At 43.7% G+C, this 22,606-nt stretch overlaps 1 protein-coding gene across 1 annotated transcript; it reads left to right on the plus strand.

Moving 5' to 3' along the window:
* The first annotated feature begins 647 nt into the window (after positions 1–647).
* LOC136480089 (putative disease resistance protein RGA3) lies at positions 648–18,912 on the plus strand. Its single transcript, XM_066477746.1, has 3 exons — positions 648–959; positions 18,158–18,208; positions 18,283–18,912. The coding sequence occupies exons 1-3, from the start codon at positions 648–650 to the stop codon at positions 18,910–18,912; spliced, it is 993 nt and encodes a 330-aa protein (XP_066333843.1).
* Positions 18,913–22,606: the final 3,694 nt, after the last annotated feature.

Here is a 22,606-nt window from a genome sequence, read left to right on the forward strand (position 1 = left end):
TAGAAATAGATAGAATAGACTTAATTGCTTTTGATAAATTCACTCAAAACTTATAAATTTTTAAATATTAATTATGCTAACATATTTTTTCTTTTACTTAAAATATAAAAATATTGTTTATTCTTTTCTTAAGCAAGTTATCATGGTAAAATTACCTTTATGCCCTCACTAGACAAACCATGATTCTTGCACTATCTTGCTTGATTTTTGCTGATCACATGTATATTCGCTCATTAATACAGATCATGTGAAAATTTTGCAACATGAATATTCTCTTGATTCATCATGATCATGTGCATCTCACTCTATCACTCGCTGATCCTGCTGAATCAAATCCGAACACTAGCATCTCTAGAATCCCATGCATGCAGACGCACCTAGACGAAATCCTAGGCCAGGAGGTGCGCCCGCACCACCCCTAGCTCCGCTAGCCACCAATCTTCTCGTGCATCTTCTTGATCCTCGGTGTATCGCATCCATGATAGTGCTTGGTTCATTTCCATTGTGGTAGAGGCCCAAGCTCCTATATAAGCCACCCCGTAGCCTCTCATCTCCTCACACCAAGCTCCAAGCATTCCTCTCTTCCTCACATAACATTCTAAAGCACTCTCAAGATTAGCATGGCTAGCCATGCCCTCCCCTTGTACATGGCCTCCAGCTCCACCTACGTCCTTGAAGGAGTGTCATTGTCCACTGACTTAGTGCCCGAGAGCTCCTTTGTGAGGCAATCAAGGCTAGTCACTGAAGCACCGCTTGCTATCATGGCCCCACCAAGCTATGCTATGAGTGGTGGCTCAAGCCTCAAGATCACGGCACGTTCCAAGGTGCCCCAAGGTGGCGCCAAGGAGAAGAAGATGACGCCAACACAACCAACCATCGGCGCCCTAGGCCACAAGCGGAAGGCTTCTGATGTTAGCAGACCTAGCAAGTGCTCTGTTGTAATGCCTTCGGGCATTACGGTCTCTCATGGTAGTTTGTCCTTTCAAACCGCTAGGCCTAGTCTCTCCTATACCATGGTAGGACTGCACAAACCTGAAGGAGGGTATGGCAAAGCACTCATGCATAAACTGGCTAAGAAGCCAGTAAGCAAGCCGGCTCCATTAGGGAAGGAGTCAAAATCCTCGGGTGCACCTCCAAGGTTCACGAGGATGGTGAAGCCACAAATTAGAGGGCAGCCCGCTGGATTCTTTAGCGACAGTGACAGCGAGCAACCGTCCAAAGGCCCCACGCTCGCATCCCTTAGTGCTAGCAACAGAAGTCTGCACAAAAGCGTTAAAAGGGCTAATGATCGACTCGCCAAGAGTCTAATGAAAATCAAAGACCAAGCTGATGAGATCAATGAGCTTCGTCGCGGCTTTAGAGAAAAAGTTACTAGGGTCGCTAATGTAGCAGGAGTTGAGCATGCTTTAAATCAACCTTTCTAGGCCGCTCCCACTGCAAGCAATAATTTAGGTGCGTCATTTCCTTTCAAGTTTTTCATTCCAATCATATTCAAATTTCAATCATATAATGCGCCTATCAATTTATAAATAAAGATTTTATTATTAGAAATATTTGTTGCACTTGTTTTCTTTTTGTTATCATAATAAAAACAGGTAAGAAAACAAGTGTGGTGGAGGAACCACACTCACCTCTGACTCGGTTGCACAAAAGACAGTCAAATTCAAATTCGATCAGTGCAACTCTCCCACTCTCCCATTTCATATTTATATTGAAGCTTAAAAACTGAAATAAAAATAAAAAAACATAGTAAAAAGAATATGCTCTATCTCCATGTCTTCCTATGATTAAGTTTGCATACTTTTTTATTCCTTGCTATTTTTTCTAAAAACTTGTGAACACTTATTATAGGGAACCCATTTTATCTAAGTAATTGACGAATGAGATATAGTACGATGACATGACACTTGCTCATTTTCTGCAAAGAACTAGGGATTTATTTTTTACAAAACAAAATTCAAATAGCATGTTCCTTGAATGACATTTAAATACCTACCAAGGCCATATATAATCATGACAAAAACCTTCCATACATGCCTCTTACTTTGTGTTGAGTTTGGTCAAGTTTTGTGACCCTATTGAGAGATGTTTCATGCTCCTAAGATCAAAACTCATGTACTCACCACAAAATAAACAGCTATTCCTACACTGAGAATATGCTAAAACATGTTTTCCATCAGCAAAATAAATACTCCATGCTCTAAAATATGATCTCTCCAAGCAAATTTCTAGAAAAAGACAGCAAGGCTATGCAAAAAGATTGAAAAAAATAGGGGCACGTGAAGGCTCATGACAAAAAACTAGTCATATCTCAAAACAAAAGCTAGAAAAAGAGATCATATCCAATAGTGGAGTATAATTCCACCAAAAATTCCACACACTTGCACTGTTTTGATCCGACAGTATGACACTTCTCTCCAGTGCGGTCCGAGGTTTGACTTTACACCATATGCAAGGTAAGTGTGCCTCAAAATATTCATCCCTACCCAAAGCTCTATATAAGCTTCTTAGAAGTAGGATGATCAAAAGAGAAGGCAAAACTTTCAAATATGCCTTAGTGAGGAATCACTTACAAAATTTGAGTGACCCGAGAGAATCATTCAAGGAACAAAAAGCTATCTTTTTGTTTTCAAAATCATACAAAAAACTAAGTTTCTGAGCAGGGATAGAGTGAGAAGATTTGAATCCAAGCTATTCCATTTTTCAATTGCCCAAGATATTTTGGTAGACACTTGGAAGTTCACAAGTTCAGGTGAAGCTCGGAATAACCTGTATGTAGATTTTCAAATCAAGGAGATGAACCCACTTTGTCCTTAGAAGTTTACTTGAGGATGAGAAAAGGACTAAGTGTGGGGGAGCTTGTTGGAGGTCCTTAACTCACATTTCTATCGCCAACATTGAAACAAAATAAAACAAATATGAATGCCAAAACTTAGAATTAGGGTTTACAACTCATATTTTCCATGAGTTTTGGTATATACATGTTTTGTAGGCACAAGCATGAAAAATCACCACAATGTACAAACAAGAAGGCGTATTCAAGCAAACCATATGCAAAAGCCCAACCAAATTCCAACTTTAGACTAGAACACCAGCGTGGGAACCATCCAGGCCCACCCAGCAACCAACCAGAGCAAGGCGGTGGCAACTAGGTTGGCCCAGGGTGTGACCGCACCCATGGTTCGCCCGGCCTCACCTTGCTCCGGCGATGCATTCAATGCTAGGGGAGGCGGTTACATGTGGTGCTTTCCTAAAATACTAGCAAACCGACCTCTACCAAGCCTATATAAGAGGACTCCCTCTCCATATTCATGATCATCATACACATTTGGAGAAGAAGAAGAAGGGCTACACATGTCTCATTAGCTTCTAGCTAGACTAGTTTGGGAGTGAGAGAGGGAAAAAGTTAGAGGAATAGTGGTGTAGCACTACCCTCAACTTCCTGTACTCAGCCAGCCTTGTACATCGGGTGGACGGAGTGCCGGACTTGTTGGCTTCCCTCTACACTTTTACCTCTACAAACATCATGCTACTTGGAGTAAGACATTTGTGTTCATCTTTTGGTTTTGATCCCTTAAATTTAGTTATCTTTTTTGCTACGGGTTCATTGTCCATCCTCATGGTGGGTGCTCTAGTAGAGGACTCTTGATAAAGACAGAAGTTCCTGGCCAATGCTAGAGTAGTAGCGGTTAGCATAGACGTGGTGTCTAAACTACACATTACCTTTGTATGCCTCGTATCCCCAGTTGAGGGGTAGGCGGTAGGTGTTGATAGCCCTATTTGTCCTTCATAATCCCCCAAGTTTGGATATGGCGTAGACCAACAGGTCAGCATCACTTGGCAGACCAAGTGCAATTTGGTGTCTGAAGTGAGTCTATAGTAGCAAAGTTATCTTCGTTTAAGGTTTCTTCCCTAGGAAGAACCTCACTACCCAAGTTACCCTTCATCTTGTTCTCCTAGGTAAACTAGCCAAGAGACTACTTACACCTCCGTTCCTTTGGGAAAATACGATACCCTAAATACGTCCAGGAGAAGTGCTACAACGGTACTTCTGTGCGCTTGCAGACTTTTCTGCTTACGCTAAGAAGCACCAATAGCTATATAGGCACCCTCGCAATCTACCACCGGTCCAGAATGTTGGGTGCATCCACAATTAACCTAAGTCTAAGCACCACACTTACACTTACGATTAATACTTTACTCCCCCTAGGAAGAGAATGAAGCACTCAAAAGAGTAGCTATCCTAATTAACAATATAAACAAGATACTTACTTGAATCAGAAGTTGATTACCAGAGAAGTCTTAGAAGTTTAATACTTACATTGCTTTAAAATTGGAAAACTAATTACTTGCATATTAATCAAACTAGTATTTTAATTATAAGATTTTGTGATATTTGATATGATAACCGTCGTTGCTAGATTACATCGTCAGATATATACTCGAGCAAAAAGAATAGACTAAAGTTGATTCAAATAAAAGAAAAATGATAAACGGCATGACCATAATTGTAGAGATTTAATGGGAAACATGGAAGATGCAACGATCCATTAATAAGCATTCAGAGAGAGTATACAAAGACATGTATGTAAATCCTTGGAGAGCATGCAAGTAGTTTGCACGATCCTAAAAGACAACATCTTTGAATTCCCAGGATGGCTTCTGCTCCGGCTCATAGACGTTTGCTGCCTACTATCCAGGCACACCATCTTCTCAAATCCACACGTGATAGATGATGGCCGGTGCAGCGAACATAGAACCATGATGCAGACTACAGACGACAGCCTCCAACGATACATAGACGACAACCACGTCGGCGGCGCACAGAGGTTTGAGATGGTGATGATTCCCACCAATGGCATCAAGGGTGTGGCGCACCGCAGATCGCCGGCGGCGGTGCCATGGCTCCGCTCAGGATGAGACGACAGACGGCGCTAACGCCAACTGACTAGGGCACGGGTGATAGTTTGCTCGTGGAAAAAGAAAGGAACTAGGGCAGCAGCTCGCTATGTATAGATGGAGAGTTGGACACATGAACGGCATGATAAAACTAGTGTCCTGGGTACCATCTGTGTGGCATACAAAGAAGATTAATATGATTTTTTTGTGCTAGCAGCGTTGGTAGCTATTTAAGGGGAGGAGCAGCTTGCGTGGCACGCCAATTGGGGAGAGAATTGGGCGGCTGTGGACTCCAGCAGCGGGGAAGTGTCCGGCTCGAACACGAGCTGGAGGAAGGGGGAGGTCCTGACATGCGGGCCTGGGCTATCGGTGGGATAGGAGACGCGGGGCTGGCTGCCAGAGACAGAGGAAGAGGGGCGGCTCGGCTGGCCTTGCTGATGGGCCACAAAGAAAAAGGGGCGCTGCGGCTCTGTTGGCCTTGCTGAGCTGGCCCAAGGCGCTCCATGCGAGGAGGAAAAGAGAGGCGTGCTGCGGGGAAAGAATGGAAGCGGCCCAGTGGTGCGAGTGAGGCCGAGCGGGCTAGAACTGAGAGAGGGAGGAAGAGAGAGGTAATTTCCTTTTCTTTTTTTTGAATTCTATTTTCAAATCCATTTTCAAAAACATTTTAAATAAATTTGAATTTTGGATCAAACCACTCATCACAATAAACAAAATGCAATGGCATGAATGCATAAAAATGTTGCTAAACCTTATATTTGATTTTAAATTTTAAATAAGTTATCATTTTCTAAATTTAAATGCTCACAAAATACATAATTAAATCAAATTCACCTATTTCAAAATCATGCAAATTTTAGGGTGTTACAATTCAACCCCCTTAAGATGAATCTCATCCTTGAGATTCAGAACACGTCGACTAGGAGATAGGGATACTTCGTCTTTGGATTCCTCTTTACTTCCTCGTGTAGCTCCATCATCTTGATAAGGATTCCACTTTACTTTGCATACCTATTAATCTTACTCCAAGTAACTTGTCGAACTGATTTCAAGATTCTGACAGATAATCCAAACAATACTCATGTAACTCCAATCACTAGGCCACTTTTTCTTTTTATTCCAGAATATCAATTCTCTTTCTTAAAATATTCACCTTCCAACGGAGCCTGACAAATCTCTTGGTTAGAAGAAGATTCTACTACCAATCTTCAAAACATCAAGGATTCTGGTTAAGTTGCTCAAACCTTGAATACAATTCGTAGTCCTTGGTGTCATCCGAACCTTCTTAGCATAATTCTCCGTTGCTAAGGGCATCATCGGCCATGACTTTGCTCCTCAAAGTGATAGCACTTTTCCAAGTCATAATCAATTTCATTCCAACAAGGATATCACAAGCTCAATACCATCTTAGTAAAGATGTCCTGTAGATTCTTGTGATCCTCCTAGATGTCACTTTTACTCCCAAAAAGATAGTACTTCCATGCTTCACAATAGATTACTCCAGATAACATGTTAGGTAGTTCATCTCACGCTTCCTTAGTTGACTTAATGAGCAAGCCACTACATTTCTTCTTGTATAAGGACACATCCCACACCTTGACAAGGTGCATCCTAGTGGATATAAAGCTCTTGTCCAGATCTGACAAAGCTAATACTTAGGTTTTACTTCAACCTCTCTTTTTTTACTCCTTCAAAAAATTAGCTGAGATCTCTTGATCCAAACTTAAAACCTTCTCAAGTAGCACTATCAATATCTTGATGATCTTGGATAAACTTCCCTTTAACCTCTAACCAAACCTCATTATTGAAAACTCTGAGTTTCTCTCTCACATCCTTGAGTACCACCTTTCTCATCAGATTAACCGATTCTTTCAAGTGAGAGCTAGAGAGCATAACTGAACTTCATATGGCACCTTGAGCATTCGAACCCTTCTTATTTGGATAGTTTGCATAGGCATGATTGTCTATCTTATTGATCTCCTCCAAATTTTTTTGTTCCTCTAAAGGTTTCGATCCTAGGACCTGTGGGTTATGGGCCATGCTTCTGCTGCGCAAACTAGAACATATGATACTTCATCTTGTAAATTCTTTAACTTGGCTACCCCCTTAAGAAAAGATAAAGTAGGGGACACCAAAGTATCACATGCATCTCCTTCCAGATGAACTAATTAGTATCAAGACATTCTGACATCCCAATGATACTCTTGTATATGGGTAAGAACAAGAAATCTGAAATTCCTTACGAGTAGAAAAACAACAGCACAGTAAAACAGCTGTAACTCTAATTCCAATAATCCAATGAAGTTATAGCTTATACCGTTGGAAAGCTTATCAAATCCTCCACAACTTCCTTATAGAACACTTTTCCAGATTCCGCAGTTTAGGTAGTCGAAACTAGTGCACAACAGAAACTGCTCCCAGTTTCAGACAGCACAGATGCATCGTCTTGTGATTTTCATAAATCAATAACCAAAATAGCTATCAAGGTGATTCTTGTGGTCACAAAAATATATCGAAGTCTACTATTGTCCATAATTTTCTCATGATTTCTGATCGTCCAAAATCAGAGATATAAGTAAAAGAGGGCAGGCTGCTCCAAAAAAATAGAATAGAGAAAAAAGAAGACAACCAAAACCCGACTATTTATTTCATTAATCCTTATACCTTAGGCCTATGAACTAAATGAAATTATGGGAACACCCAATAAAATCATTGCAATCATTACAAAGATTCAAAACATGCAGAAGCATAATGACAATTCAATAAAGCACTAAAGGTGCACAATTCAATCGTTGACTCAACTTGTGATACTATCGTCCTCATTGTACTAGGGGTAACAATCCTAAGACTCGTCTTCAGAATACGCAAGAAGGTGGTGAGGAATAGTTCTAAAAGTATATCAAATCAAGGAATGAAGATGAGAACAAAGACTTTAAAATAAGCATCAAGGTAGAGATATAGTAGAGAAAAAAATATCAAGGTTCATAGAGCAAGAGTTTTTGTAGCAACTTCTAAACCTAAGAACGACTAGTTTCTACTAGGCTTGCATCTTACGGTCAGCATTGCTCTGATACCACTTTGTAGCTCACGATTTTAAGAATAAAATCAGATACACACCATATGTGAGCCTAGGAAGTCAAATCTCACATATAGCTACCAATAAGGTTAATATCAATAGACAATGCTTAAATACATAGCGTATTAGTCTAAATAATATAACCTTAGAGTATAGACAGCAGAAAGACAACTCTGATCTTCAGGCAAAGACTCCAAATCCATAGGGACAACTGACTAGTTGATCACAAGCCTAATTCCTCCAAACTCTAGCAATCTAGTACCCATCCAGGATTTCCCAAAGATTTAAAAAGTAAAGCAAGCGTAAGTACATGTCATACTCAATAAATACAACATGAGGTTCATGAGGCTCAAAAGACTGACATTGGTTTAACTGCTATTAGCTTTTAATGAGTCATGATTTTAGCAATAGGGTGGCAACAAGTTTATTCACAAACCCATACAAACACAGGATCAGGTAAACAATAATAATGAATAGCATAAACAGTAATCATTAGTGAGCATCTTCATCATCAGTATCATCAGTGTTCATCATCTATTTCGTAAGGGTTCCAAGGCCGCTCGTGACCATGAGCACGGCTGATATACCAGTTTTACACTCTGCAGAGGTTGTACACTTTCACTGTGAGTCGTGATTTACCCTTTCACCCGAGATAGCTAATCTCTTGACCCACTTACAAGGAAGATCGATAGGATTCACTATGAAGCCTTTCAAAGGCTTGTCTATAAAATTAGGGCTATTAGATTCACTCGGCAAATAGATATAGAGCCCCTTTCCCGATGGCACAATAGCGCGCAGCCTATACATAAGGGGACAGAGGCCGCACTATACCCGATTCATCAAGCCATTCTTACATAAATAAAGGTAACCACTAACAAGCTAGAAAAAGGTCCTCATACTAAGCTAAAGCTAGAGCCATATAACCCTCACAGTTGTACTATAAGTCCCAGATGATCACTTACAGATAAGTCCTTAGGGAGAGGAATCTAGAGCACCATAAAAATAGCCCAATGCTTTAGCCCCTGATTCTATGTTGCTAGAAAGCATCTTTTAGTGTTTATTGCATATACCATTAGTCAAGTTACAAGATCATAGTTGTAGTTGAGCACTAGCATCATACTACCCAATGCAATAACCCAAAGGTATCAAAGTACAAGGTAGAAAGTACTAGAAAATCCTTAGTGGTAATCAAGGTAGACACATGCAGTATGAATTAAATGATTAAAGGTGTATAGAACAACAGGAAGATCCCATGCTATACTTGCCTTTTACTCTTGCTCATATTTTCCTCATACTTTGCTTCTGGTCATCACCTGATCTTCAGCGTTCACAAGTGGTTCTCGTTCTACTCATAGCAAACACTGTGCATAGGCAAACATACAAGCAATAGATAAAAGCAACTAAGAATAGTACATCACACAAGATAAAACGACAGTACTAAAAGAAAGCTGGTACTACGGTCATGAGATCACAAGAAACGCAATAACAGAACTACTGTTAAAAAGTAAATGATTACCGAAAGATTAATATTACAAAAGAAAGAACTACGTGCTTAATGGGTTTTAATTAATACAAACCATCATTAATTCAGATTAGTCACATCATATTTTAATTCAAAATCGAGTTAGAACTAGTCATATTTATTTATAAATAAACATGTCTCATATTATTTAATTCATTTAAACTTTATTTGGCAAAAATAAATAAACGTGTGACAGCATCTACTCTAATTATTTAGGACACGTGTTTAAACAAAGTAAATCATAATTTTGGAAATACATTTATATTAATTAATATTAATATTTATGTATAAAATGCTGAAGTTTAACACTTACATTGATTTAAAATTGGAAAACTAATTACATGCATATTAATCAAACTAGTATTTTAATTATAAGATTTAGTGATATTTGATATGATAACCGTCGTTGCTAGATTACATCGTCACATATATACTCGAGCAAAAACAATAAACTAAAGCTGATTCAAATAAAAGAAAAATGATAAATGGCATGACCATGGCCCTGTTCGGCTTGCTGAAACTTGGCTGAATTAGCTGAAAACACTGTTCTGGCTGAATTGTTGTGAGAGAAAAACATTGTTCTGGCTGAAAAAACAAGCTGAATAGTGCGGATTATAAGGTAAGCCGAACGGGGCCCATAACTGCAGAGATTTAATGGGAAACATGGAAGATGCAACTATCCATGAATTAGCATTCAGAGAGAGGAAACAAAGACCTGTATGTAAATCCTTGGAGAGCACGCAGGTAGTTTGCACGATCCTAAAAGACAACATCTTTGAATATTCCCAGGACGTCTTCTGCTCCGGCTCATAGACGTTTGCTGCCTACTATCCAGGCACACCATCTTCTCGCATCCACACGTGATAGATGATGGCCGGTGCAGCGAACATAGAACCGTGACGGAGACTACAGACGACAACCGACTTGGACTTCCGAATCTGTGGCGCTCCAACGATACGTAGACGACAACCACGCCGGCGGCGCACAGAGGTTTGAGACAGTGATGATTCCCTTCAATGGCATCAGGGGTGTGGCGCAGATCGCCGGCGGCGGTGCCATGGCTCCGCTCAGGATGAGACGAGAGACGGTGCTAACGCCATCTGACTAGGGCACTGGCGATAGTTTGCTCGTGGAAAAAGAAAGGAACTAGGGCAGTAGCTCGCTATGTATAGATGGAGAGTTGGAGACACGTACGGCATGATAAACCTGGTGTCCTGGGTACCGTCCGTGTGGCATACAAAGAAGATTACTACGATTTTTCTGTGCTAGCAGCGTTGGTAGCTATTTAAGGGGAGGAGCCGCTTGCGTGGCACGCCAATTGGGGAGAGAAAACAAGGGGAGCAGTTGAGCTTGGTGGGCCACGAAGAAAAAGGGGCGCTGCGGCTCTGCTTGCCTTGCTGAGCTGGCCCAAGGCGCTCCATTGCGGGGAGGAAAAGAGAAGCGGGCCACGGGGAAAGAATGGAAGCGGCCCAATGGTGCGAGTGAGGCTGAGCGGACCAGAAGTGAGAGAGGGAGTGTGGGGGTATGGCCCCCAAGACATGGGACGCACCATCGGAGCTGGCCCAGCCCACAAGATCAAGGCGTGCACGGCGTTGCTCGGCGTGCACCGCAAGACATTGTATAGTACCAAATAGGATACTTACCTTGTAACCCTACCACCTCCAGAGTATATAAGGAGAGGTAGGGGTCTCCTAGCGGATAGGATCTATCAGATCGGATCTACATATAGATCAATACAATACACCAAAGACACAGGACGTAGAGTATTACGTCGATCAGACGGTCCGAACCTGTCTAAATCGCTGTCTCTGCGCCTTGTGTCACCATCCGGTTCCTGATTACGCGCACCCCCACCGACAAATCTACCATCGCGGGATACCTCTCGGTGGACTGCCGAGCATATTCTGTCGACAGTTGGCGCGCCAGGTATGGGCTGTGCGTGCTGATCCATGGCGAACCAGATGGTGTACCTCATCGTCAACAAGCACTTTCTCGACGACAGCCCCATGCCTTCGAACTGTTCGTACGGGCCGCCGCTGGGCAAGGCTTCACCACATTCACGTGCCGGATCGTGTTTAGGGCGGCGTCCGTGCGGTTCTCCCGCGGCGATGCTGCTTTGCACGTGATTCAGATGTGGCCGGCGGTGGCTCGTGGAATTCGGGACATCCTCAGCACCACGTGCAAGCCGATGGATTTCAACAAGACTACATGCAAAGCGGTGTTGTGCTATCAGATGATACATGCAACCATTGAAGGACGCATGGCCTACAGCCGCATGCACGCAACCTCGTCATCGTCGTCTTCTCCGACTTCGCCGACCCGCCGAGGACTCGGTGGCGTGACTACGTGGCGTTTGCACTCCGGGCCGCATCCACACAGGAGTCCTACTCCAATTCAAATCGAACACAACGTGCAGCATAGATCTCCATGGAAGCAAATTTGCATGCATGCAAGCAAATAAGGAAGACGTACCTGTACATGTACATGCAGGCCGACTACAGATCGCTGCGGCACTTGCATGTGCACACGCACATATGGCATCAAGCACGCTTCGGCCATGCCCCATCTACTTCGCCGTACAGCATCGTTTCTCCGACCAGTCAATGATCTCACCGAATCTCCTAAAGCCGATCACTAATATAAGGATGACGTCACCTGGACTACTTACTTCGACCACACGCCGTGACAACCGCGACCGCCGCCATGACGACAGCTCGAAAAGCTCGAGCGCTAGGCAACTTCGTCAATGCCGACCAGATAATATCATAAGTCGCCGACCATACGCTCCGTCTAAAGCTAAGTCACGCTTTAATATTCTTCTAAATATTCTCTGATATTCGTATATCGCCATAATGTTTCTCCGAACTGTTTTCTCCATATTTGGTCTCCAAACGATTTTCTGAACCCTCGAACGGTCACGTTGATGCTCGGACGCCTCCGGAGATGGCCCTGTCTCCGGCTCCTCCCTACACGTGCTACAGGCTCCGCGCTCTGCGTTATGGGTGCTCGGCAGCGGCTCCTTGGTCACGCCTGTTCCTCCTACACATGCACGAGCTCCGCGCTCCGCGTTATGGTTAACGGGCTAGCTAGGGCTAGAGACTCAGCTACACACTAACTATTCAGGTGGTTTATATTAAACATAAATATATTTTCACGCCAACTGATCACCGAACTGCATAAGCAGTTTCATCACCATTGCTGATTTTTCTCCCGAGTTTATTTATTTGTGCGTCATGTACTACACGTTCTACATGTTTGCATTGCAGGATCATCGTCCAGGTGATCGAATCACCTGGTGCTCGGGCTTCCCCATCGATCAACTGGTCGGACCGCTCGATTCATGGACTCCGTCGTCGACCAATTGATCGGGCTGTTCGCCACTCGTGCTTCATCGCCAGCTACGCCGGTTACTCCTCAGCGCTCAGATTCTTCGTGCTCGAAGACTAAGTGGGCACACTTCACCGCACGGATGTCGTCAGCTACGTCGATGCTCAAACCTCGCCGCCTACGTGGGGTACTCCTCGGTGCTCGGACCTCGCCGCCTACGCCAAGGACTCCTCGGTGCTCGGATTCTTCATGCTTGAGGACTAAGTGGGCACACTTCACCGCACGGACATCATCAGCTACGTCGGTGCTCAGACCTCGCCGCCTACGCCGGGTACTCCTTGGTGCTCGGACCTCGCCGCCTAAGCCAAGGACTCCTCGGTGCTCGGACATCGCCGCCTACGCCGGGAACTCCTTGGTGCTCGGTCATCGCCAGCGACGCCGGAGACTCCTCGCTCCTCGGTGCTCGGACATCGCCAGCGACGCCGGGGACTCCTCACTCCTCGATGCTCGGACCTCGCCGCCTACGCCGAGGACTCCTCGGTGGTCGGACCTCGCCACCTACGCTGAGACTCTGAGGTGCTCAAACATCGCTGCCTATGCCGAGGACTCCTCGCTCCTCGGTGCTCGAACATCGCCAGTGACGCCGGGGACTCCACGCTCCTCGGTGCTCGGTCATCGCCAGCGACGCTGGGGCTCCTCGCTCCTCGGCGCTCGGTCATCGCTGCCTACGCCGGGGACTCCTCGCTCCTCGGTTCTCGGTCATCGCCAGCTACGTCGTGAACTCCCTAGTTGGTCGGACATCACCGGCTACGCCGGGGACTCCTCGGTGCTCGAATCTTGTTACATCTCGTCGGTGTGCTATCAAGCTGCTCCATGCTATTTGGATTAGGGTGCTGATCTTGGGCAGCACGTCTGGGGTCTTGATACGCACATGTCAGACGACGTCGGCAAGCTTTCAGACTTCTTTTTCTTTGACCCTGCTACAAGATTCATTCTTCATCTTCCAGTAGGCTCAGGGACTAAGTGGGCACACTTCACCTTACGGTGAATGTACTTGTTTTCATCTCGGGGCTACGCCTAGGGACTGGCTGCTTGCTCGGCTGGTCTTCTACTTTCTGGCCCTGGCACTACGTGACTACATCACCTACTGTTAGGCTCGGGAACTAGCTATGGGGGTATGGCCCCCAAGACATGGGCCGCACCATCGGAGGTGACCCAGCCCACAAGATCAAGACGTGCACGGCGCTGCTCGGCGTGCACCGCAAGACATTGTATAGTACCAAATAGGATACTTACCTTATAACCCTACCTCCTCCAGAGTATATAAGGAGAGGTAGGGGTCCCTTAGCGGATATGATCTATCAGATCGAATCTATATACAGATCAATACAATACACCAAACACACAGGACGTAGGGTATTACGTCGATCAGACGGCCCGAACCTGTCTAAATCGCTGTATCTACGCCTTGTGTCACCATCTGGTTTCTGATTACGCGCACCCCCACCGACAAATCTACCATCGCAGGATACCTCTCGGTGGACTACCGAGCATATTCTGTCGATAGAGGGAGGAAGAGAGAGGTAATTTCCTTTTCTTTTTTCTGAATTCTATTTTTAAATCCATTTTCAAAAACATTTTAAATAAATTTGAATTTTGGATCAAACCACTCATCACAATAAACAAAATGCAATGGCATGAATGCACAAAAATATTGCTAAACCTTATATTTGATTTTAAATTTTAAATAAGTTATCATTTTTCTAAATTTAAATGCTCACAAAATGCATAATTAAATCAAATTCACCTATTTCAAAATCATGCAAATTTTAGGGTGTTACACCTGCGCAACCGGAGCCCGGTGCCGAAGAAGACAAGGGCCACCTAGAGAAGACGACACACCGGTTAGCAAGGACGGCGAGCAGCGGAGGATGTTCAAACGGTGACATGAACTCACATAATCATAGAGATCTATATGGGAGAGGGAGAGGGAGACTAGAGAGGCAGAGATGGAGGAGAAGAAGGGAGCGGCTTGCCGGCGACAGGCGGATCGAGGTCACCGGAGTCAGGGAGGACAGACGCCAGTCACTAGTAGAGGAGTCGGAGAGGCGAGACGAGAGAGCGGCGCGGCGGGTGGAGTGGACCGAAATGGACTAGGGTGAGGGGGAGGGCGCCACATCCGCTCGATTATATACGTGGGGGGAGGCCGGAGGCAGGGAGCCTACTAGGCCAGTGGTCCGTTGGGAGGTGGGGAGGCCGGGCCGCTCCCGGGCCAAAGACTAAAGGCCAGGCCGTGCTGGGCTGGCACGCCGCACGGCCTGCTCTACTAGGTCGTGCCAGCCCGGGCCCGCACACCACCGGGCCGGGCCGTGCTTGGGCCAGGCCAAATTTGTGGGCTTCATGTCAGGCCTCGGGATCTTAGGCTGCATGGACATTTATACCTGTTGGCCACCTAGCTTTGATGCCTATGCCTAGTTGGATGCCCTCTTCAACTTGCATTTGGATGCTGCCTATTTCTTGGCCAAGTTGCTTCAGTGTTTGGACTAATCCATTCCATATTTTTTAGTTCCACTCCACATTTTTTAGCTAACAGCAAATATAACAATGGGCTCTAAGTAGACTGTATGTTGACATGGAGAAGAGAGGGAAGGAGAGAGAAGAGAAGCAAGCTGTAACCTTACAGCCAGCTTATGCACAAAAACAAAGAATTTTTGTGAGACAGACGAGTGGGCTGTAAGCTGACTAACTATTATATGAGTATGTTGATAGATTGGTTATAAGTTTTTATACAGTCAGTAGGCAACTATATTATTAGCCTTACTCTAAACAGTTTTAGCTCCACGCACTCTATTCGAGGAAAAATGGTAAAGTTGTGGGAACACCTAAAGAGGTGCTCTACAAATTCTAGGTTTTTTTAGAGTTGCTGTATGATACAATTTATAGAGCAGAGTTTATAGAGCAGTGACATACACTCGCACTTACACGGAGACGGTGTGGTCAATCTTCTTCTTTCTTCTTCGGTCCCCTGTTCTTTCTTCCTCTACCTATTTTCCCCCTCTCCTCCCTGACATCTCCACGTAGTACACGCTGGCTCCGCCCCGCCAGGACATAGCATCAGATGTGCCTTATAGCCATTTTTTGTATTTATGATCAAATTTTGGATGACTGCAAGACTTGGGTTGTTTTTTTCTTTTGCCGCTTTACCAAAATAGTGTGTCATGGTTTTTTCTTCTAGATGAAGGCCTGTCACTGTTCTCAGTTACAATATAAAATCATTCCTCTTCATTTCTTGTATAAAAATAACTCGCCATTAAAAGGTATCAACATATATACTTGGCTGGAAAAGAGCTAGCACCGTACCGGTACCGAACCACAAACTCAAACCCGCAAATTCCTAAATTTACTTTAAATTTTGGGGCATTCTTGTTTTTTCGTCTATTCTCAAAATTGCAATTGTTATGCGCAAAACAAATTGCAATTGTGATTTTACAGCTTTTTTTCAGATTTTGTAATTTTACCCTCACTTTTTTAAAATGAAGCTCAGGTCTGCCCCTGTTATGTTAAATCATCTTAACGGTCTTAACTCTGGTAAAAAAAACATGAATGCCCAATATTTACCCCTAGTGCCCCCTGGTAAGGATCATTCTATGCTCCATATATACATTCCCAACAGTAACCAAATCAGTTCCAGGAACTAACCATCAGAATTCGTTAGCCTACTAATTAATCGCTGGCCACAAACTCTATCCAGATCCATCCAGATTAAGGGGAGAAAAAAAAGTGAAAACAATATCACCGGTGGCTACAAATCTCCACTTGTTCCTGATCCATCCTGGAGTAGACAGTGCATCCACTTGTTCCTGAGATTGAGCGGCAGCAAGCAGCACCCAACTGGCCTCCACGTCCGTCCGTGCCACCCCTCCCCCTACTGCAGGGCCTGCCGCCCCAGGCCAGCGTAGCGGAATGGATTAGCAGAGGTGAAGTGCCCCTCTCTGGCCTGCTCCGCCCGCGCCCGCGCATGGCTTCCGCCACAGAGCCGCTCGCTCCGCCACGCACCACCGCTGGGTTCGGGAGGGCGTCAGGAAGTCGATGGTTGAGGGGATGGAGAGTCGTCGGTGTATTTGGATGAATAGGTGGGGGTAGAAGAGTATTTTTCATATTTTCTTATTCAATTTTTTATTTCTTTTAATTCCTAAATTTTTTATTTTTTTAACTCACTTAACGTGGGATCATCAAACGGGCATCCAAACAAGGGTAAACAGATTATTCGGTTTGAAATAGTGAGGCAAAATTGCAAAGTCTAAAATGTAGGTGTAAAATCACCATTGCACCCAGAAACATGAGTAAGATCGCAATAGTCCCTTAAATTTTATCTTAATATTGCTTAGAGTAAAATAAAATACAGTTAGACAACAAAAATATTTATAAAATACAAATAATATATATTTCATAAGATAAATGGAATATATATTCCTCCTTTGCCTAAATTTAGGGCATGTTTGCTAGGGCTCCTCATCAGCTCCGGCTCCCGCTTGTGCTCCTCCAAAGGAGCCCTACCAACGTTTTGTAGGAGCCGTTTTTCACTGAAAAACAGATGACCTGAAATTGTTTTGGAGTCCAAGACGGCTTGCTCCTCTGGAGGAGCCTTACCAAACACCCCCTTACGTATGTTTTAAATACACCTATGTTCAATTCTTTCTTAGATGATTTTTCAAATTTTCAAAATTGAAATACAATCCCGTAAAATAGAAATTGCATTTTAGTTTGTAAAAAATAGTGTTATAGCTGATTTTAGTGGTACATCAACTCAGACACAATTATTGCTGTTAATTCTAAACTATTCTAGCTCGTTTTATATGATTGAGAATTTGAGATGGCACTAGGTTAATTGAAGTAAATTTCTTCCTGCCTGATGGAAATCCAAAGTTACTGTTAAAGATGGCAAAAGATCTCTTTTATTATATTATAGTTTTTTTTTACTTTTATGAATCCAGATTGCAATATAGTCCATTTATCATATATGGAGGCCTCAAATACATATAGCTCTAGGTAGTTTCGTTGCTTCTTTTTATAATATTCTGATTTTAGTTTGATTAATTCGATGTTTATTCTATTGCATAACAGCTTTGCATTTTTTTTAAGATTAAACTGCAGAGAGTCAGCTTTGCATATATCCATTATCATTTTTGTCTAAACACAACAAGGTGTGTTTAATTTGTGCATTTTGCCAATAACAATGCTGTCCAAAACTTGTTTCTTTATTTCCACACAATATGCAATGGATACTTCCTTTTTTAGCACCAAATTAACATTCTTCTTTTGGTTTTGTTCTGCAGACTCTTCCACACATTGCCGGCACAATGATCCAAGCTACTAATACTCGTTTGGTACCTCACCTTGAAATAACAGAGAAGGATAATATATCATGTGAGATAAGTGAACACGTCAAACAACGTTCCAGGATGAAGTCAAAATTGCATGTGAGCTGTTGGAGCTATTGCATGGTGATAGATATGAAAATGTCACTGATTTTAATGAGCTCCTAAACATCCTTGGATATGAGATGAAGCCGAAGCGGGTGCTTCTTGTTATGGATGATATGTGGGAGGACAACAAGAAGGAGAAATGGGATGAGTTCCTAACTCCTCTAATCACCAATGGTGTAAATGGAAACATGATTATAGTAACAACACGAAAATCGTCTGTAGCCAGAATGACAGGAGCAACTCATGACATTAATCTTGACGGTTTAGAGCCTGAAGATTTTTGGTGTCTGTTCAAGGAATGCGCCTTTGGGGATGAAAACCATATAGGGCACCGGAAATTGCAGAAAATTGGGCGAAAGATAACTGTGAAGCTGAAGGGTTATCCTTTGGCAGCAAAAAGTGTGGGAAAACTACTAAAGAGGAAACTTGATGATGAACACTGGAATAGAGTTTTGGATAACACTGAATGGAAGAACCAAAAAGATGATAATGATATCATACCAGCACTGAAGATCAGTTACAATTATATACCAAAACATCTCCAGCGATGCTTTCTTACTGTTCTGTATTTCCAAAGAACCATCGTTATGATGAAAAGCGGTTAGTTCATATCTGGATTGCCCAAGGTTTTGTACCTTTCACTGACCAGTGCACACGAGCAGAGGAAATTGGAAGCAAGTATCTAGCAGACTTGATTGATTGCTAGAACATTTCATCTCGCCTCTATTTTTGCCTTTAGTCCCGGTATTTTTATGTTCGGGACTAAAGGGACTATTAGTCTCAGTTGTATCCTCAAACAAGGATACAAAGTTCCTGCCCCAAGTGTGTGGCGACGGCAGGCAACAATTAGTCCCGGTTATAGCCCAGAGCCGGGACTAAAGGTTATCCTTTAGTCCCGGCTGGACCTTCCAACCGGGAATAAATCTTTACTCCCGGCTTGAGGCTCCAGCTGGGACTAAAGGATGACCTTTAGTCCCGGCTCTGGGCTATAACCGGGATCTCCAGGCTTGAGGCTCTAGCCGGGACTAAAGGATGACCTTTAGTCCTGGCTCTGGGCTATAACCGGGATAAAATCTTTCTTGATAAAATAATATAGTCGCGCTGGACAAAAAAATGGGGCAGCCAGGCATTGAACCCACGACCTCATAGCCAAGGTCCAAACCGCAGCACACTAGATAGCCATCTGAACTAAGTCACTTTCTCGAAAAGAAAGCACCCAAACATTTATTTAATAAGAGAAAAGACCCTTTAATTGATTATATTCTTTTGTTAACTATACTTTGAATTTTCTTGTCCATGTGCTTTCTAGTGTCTGATTGATCTCATTATTTTTTTCAGGGTTTCAAATGCCCAGTGTGAAGCCACCACCAAGTTCGAGATTTTTCTGAATTGGTTTGGTAATTTTTTCACTTTAATTGAATTTCTACGCGACTTCACCGATTAATTATACGTTGAACTGAGTCCACCCCCGAAAAGATCTGGAATGGTGCCAAACTTTGCCAAATGGTCTCTTGTGCCCTAGGAGACAAATATTTGTGGAGGTTGATGCAAAATTATATTGTTTTGAATATGTAATTCGCCGTATTTCGTCTCACGCGGCACAAAGAAAAATGTAATAATAAAAATAATTATCAGAAAAACCTAAGATCTTGTGTGGGGACATATTTTGGGTGTAAATGATTGCCAAAAAAATTTTAAGCCATTTCGACATAGGCGGAATCAACGTGCTTCACAGAGATATATAGAACCTTTCGTCGAACCCTATCTATACACCTAGGTTATCTGGGATTCTGAAGTCCATGTGCTTTCTAGTGCCGGATTGGGCTGAAACTTTTTCTCAAGACTTCAAATGCCTTATGTGTAGCCACCACCAAGTTTGAGATTTTTCTGAGGTGGTTTGGTATTTTTTTCACTTTAATTGAATTTTCGCGCGAATTCACCGATTAATTATACATTGAACTGGGTCCACCCCCTAAATGATCCGGAATGATGCCAAACTTTGCCAAATGGTCTATTGTGCCCTAGGAGACAAATATTTGTGGAGGCTGATGCAAAATTATATTGTTTTCAATATGTAATTCACCGTATTTCGTCTCACGCGGCACAAAGAAAAATGTAATAATAAAAATAATTATCAGAAAAATCTAAGATCTTGTGTGGGGCCATATTTTGGGTGTAAATGACTGCCAAAAAATTTTCAAGCCATTTCGACATAGGCGGAGTCGACGTGCTTCACAGAGATATATAGAACCTTTCATCGAACCCTATCTATACACCTAGGTTCTCTGGGACTCTGAAGTCCATTTGCTTTCCAGTGTCGGATTGGTCTGAAACTTTTTCTCAAGACTACAAATGCCCTGTGTGTAGCCACCACCAAGTTTGAGATTTTTCTGAGGTGGTTTGGTACTTTTTTAACTTTAATTGAATTTCCGCCCGAACTCACCGATTAATTATACAATGATTAATGAAGAACCTAAAGATTTACGTTACAATTACGTGAAAACTAATTTCCTGTCGAAAACCAATAAATTTAATAATTTCAATTAAAGTCTATATTTTTGCATTAACGAAAATAGTGAGTATTAGTTGCATTATGTTCAACATTTATAATAAAAAACACAATAGTTTAGGTCACATATTTTTTTGTGTGCAGTAAATGAAAATAAAGTTTATTACTTTTTCTAAAAAAATTATGCCTAGTATTGAATTTACTGCGCAAATAATAAGACTTAAACATTTAAATACAAAACATATATAAAATAAACTGGTCTGCTTAAAAGTTGGCGGGAAATGAAAATGTAGCCCACCTTTAGTTCCAGCTCCTGCCACCAGCTGGGACTAAAGGTGGGCTGCATTTGGCAGCACGCCAAAAAATCCTTTAGTCCCGGCTCCTTCCAATAGCCGGGACTAAAGGTCCCCCCTTTAGTCCCGGCCAGTGGCAGGAGCGGGGACTAAATGTGCTTTAGTCCCGGGCGGTGGATAGAGCCAGGACTAAAGGTCCCTCTCCTATATACTGCCGCCTCCCTTCTCTCTTCCTCCTCATCGATCGTCTTCGTCTTCAGCGCGTCCCCAGAGCTCCGCCGCCGCCGATTCGCCTCCCCAGCCACCCCCGACGCCGCCTTCCTCACCGGAGGGCACCCCGAGGCTCGCCCACCTCACTGAAGTAGCCCCGACGCCGCGCCCCTCACCGAGGAGCCCTCGGCCGCCCCCGATGCCGCGTGCGCGCCACGCCACCGCTGATTTCGCCTTTCCGGCCACCCCCAACGCCGCCTTCCTCACAGGAGGGCACCCCGACGCCCGCCCACCTCGTCGGAGTAGCCCCGACGCCGCGCCCCTCAATGAGGAGCCCCTGGCTGCCCCCGACGCCGCGCGCACGCCACGCCGCCGCTGATTTCGCTTTCCCGGGCCACCCTGGCCCGACGCCGCGCCTTCTTCCTCACCGGAGGGCATCCCGACGCCCACCCACACCTCGCCGGAGTAGCCCCGACGAAGCCGCGCCCGGCCATGAGCCCCCGTGCCTCGATCCAGCGCCGCTGTCCACCACTGCCGTCGCCAACACTCCATTAATTCTAACCGCCCTCGCCACCATCAGACTTTGACCGCACTCTTAGCAAGATAATCAAGAAAGCTGCTAAAGCAGGGGAAACTGTTGCACAACTCGGAGAACAAGAATTGCAATCAGTCCCTCCTCTAGTTATTGCTAATGAATATGGTTCAAACATAGATATGCTAGATATGATGGAAATACCTGCTGATAAAGAAGTGGATATGGCGGAACTTGCTAACTTTTTTGCTATGAGAGGTATCGACCTTGGTGATTTCGTCTTCGAAAGTGCGCCAGTAGCGGATGAATGGCAGAAATATGAGCATGGTAGGAGTCTATGGAATCCTAAGACCATCAATGAACTGGGTACACAATTGTTCAAGCTAAACACCTTGTACCTCGACGCGTGTCACCGGAAAGAGTTCTACATTTCTGTCAGAATCAAAGACAACCATTGGTTCCGTGGTGATGACGTTATGTACATTGAGTTTGCTGAATTACACCAACTAGTCACCGGAACTCTCTCGACAAGACTCTCATCAGCTGTTATTGTCTGTAAGTGATTCTTTCTACTAATTAATAATAAGTCGCTACGTACGTACATGTCTGTGTTTATTATCCTCACTCTATATATATGATGCAGGTTTGAGATGGGAGAGTGCAAAAAGAGAGGGTGTACTGATATTGGTTTCATTGATCCATATATCGTATTCAAAAAACCTAAACCTCAACCAACATGGAAAGCAGAAACAGAG

This window comes from Miscanthus floridulus, chromosome 9, assembly GCF_019320115.1.
Source record: "Miscanthus floridulus cultivar M001 chromosome 9, ASM1932011v1, whole genome shotgun sequence".
Classification (NCBI taxonomy): Eukaryota; Viridiplantae; Streptophyta; class Magnoliopsida; order Poales; family Poaceae; genus Miscanthus; species Miscanthus floridulus.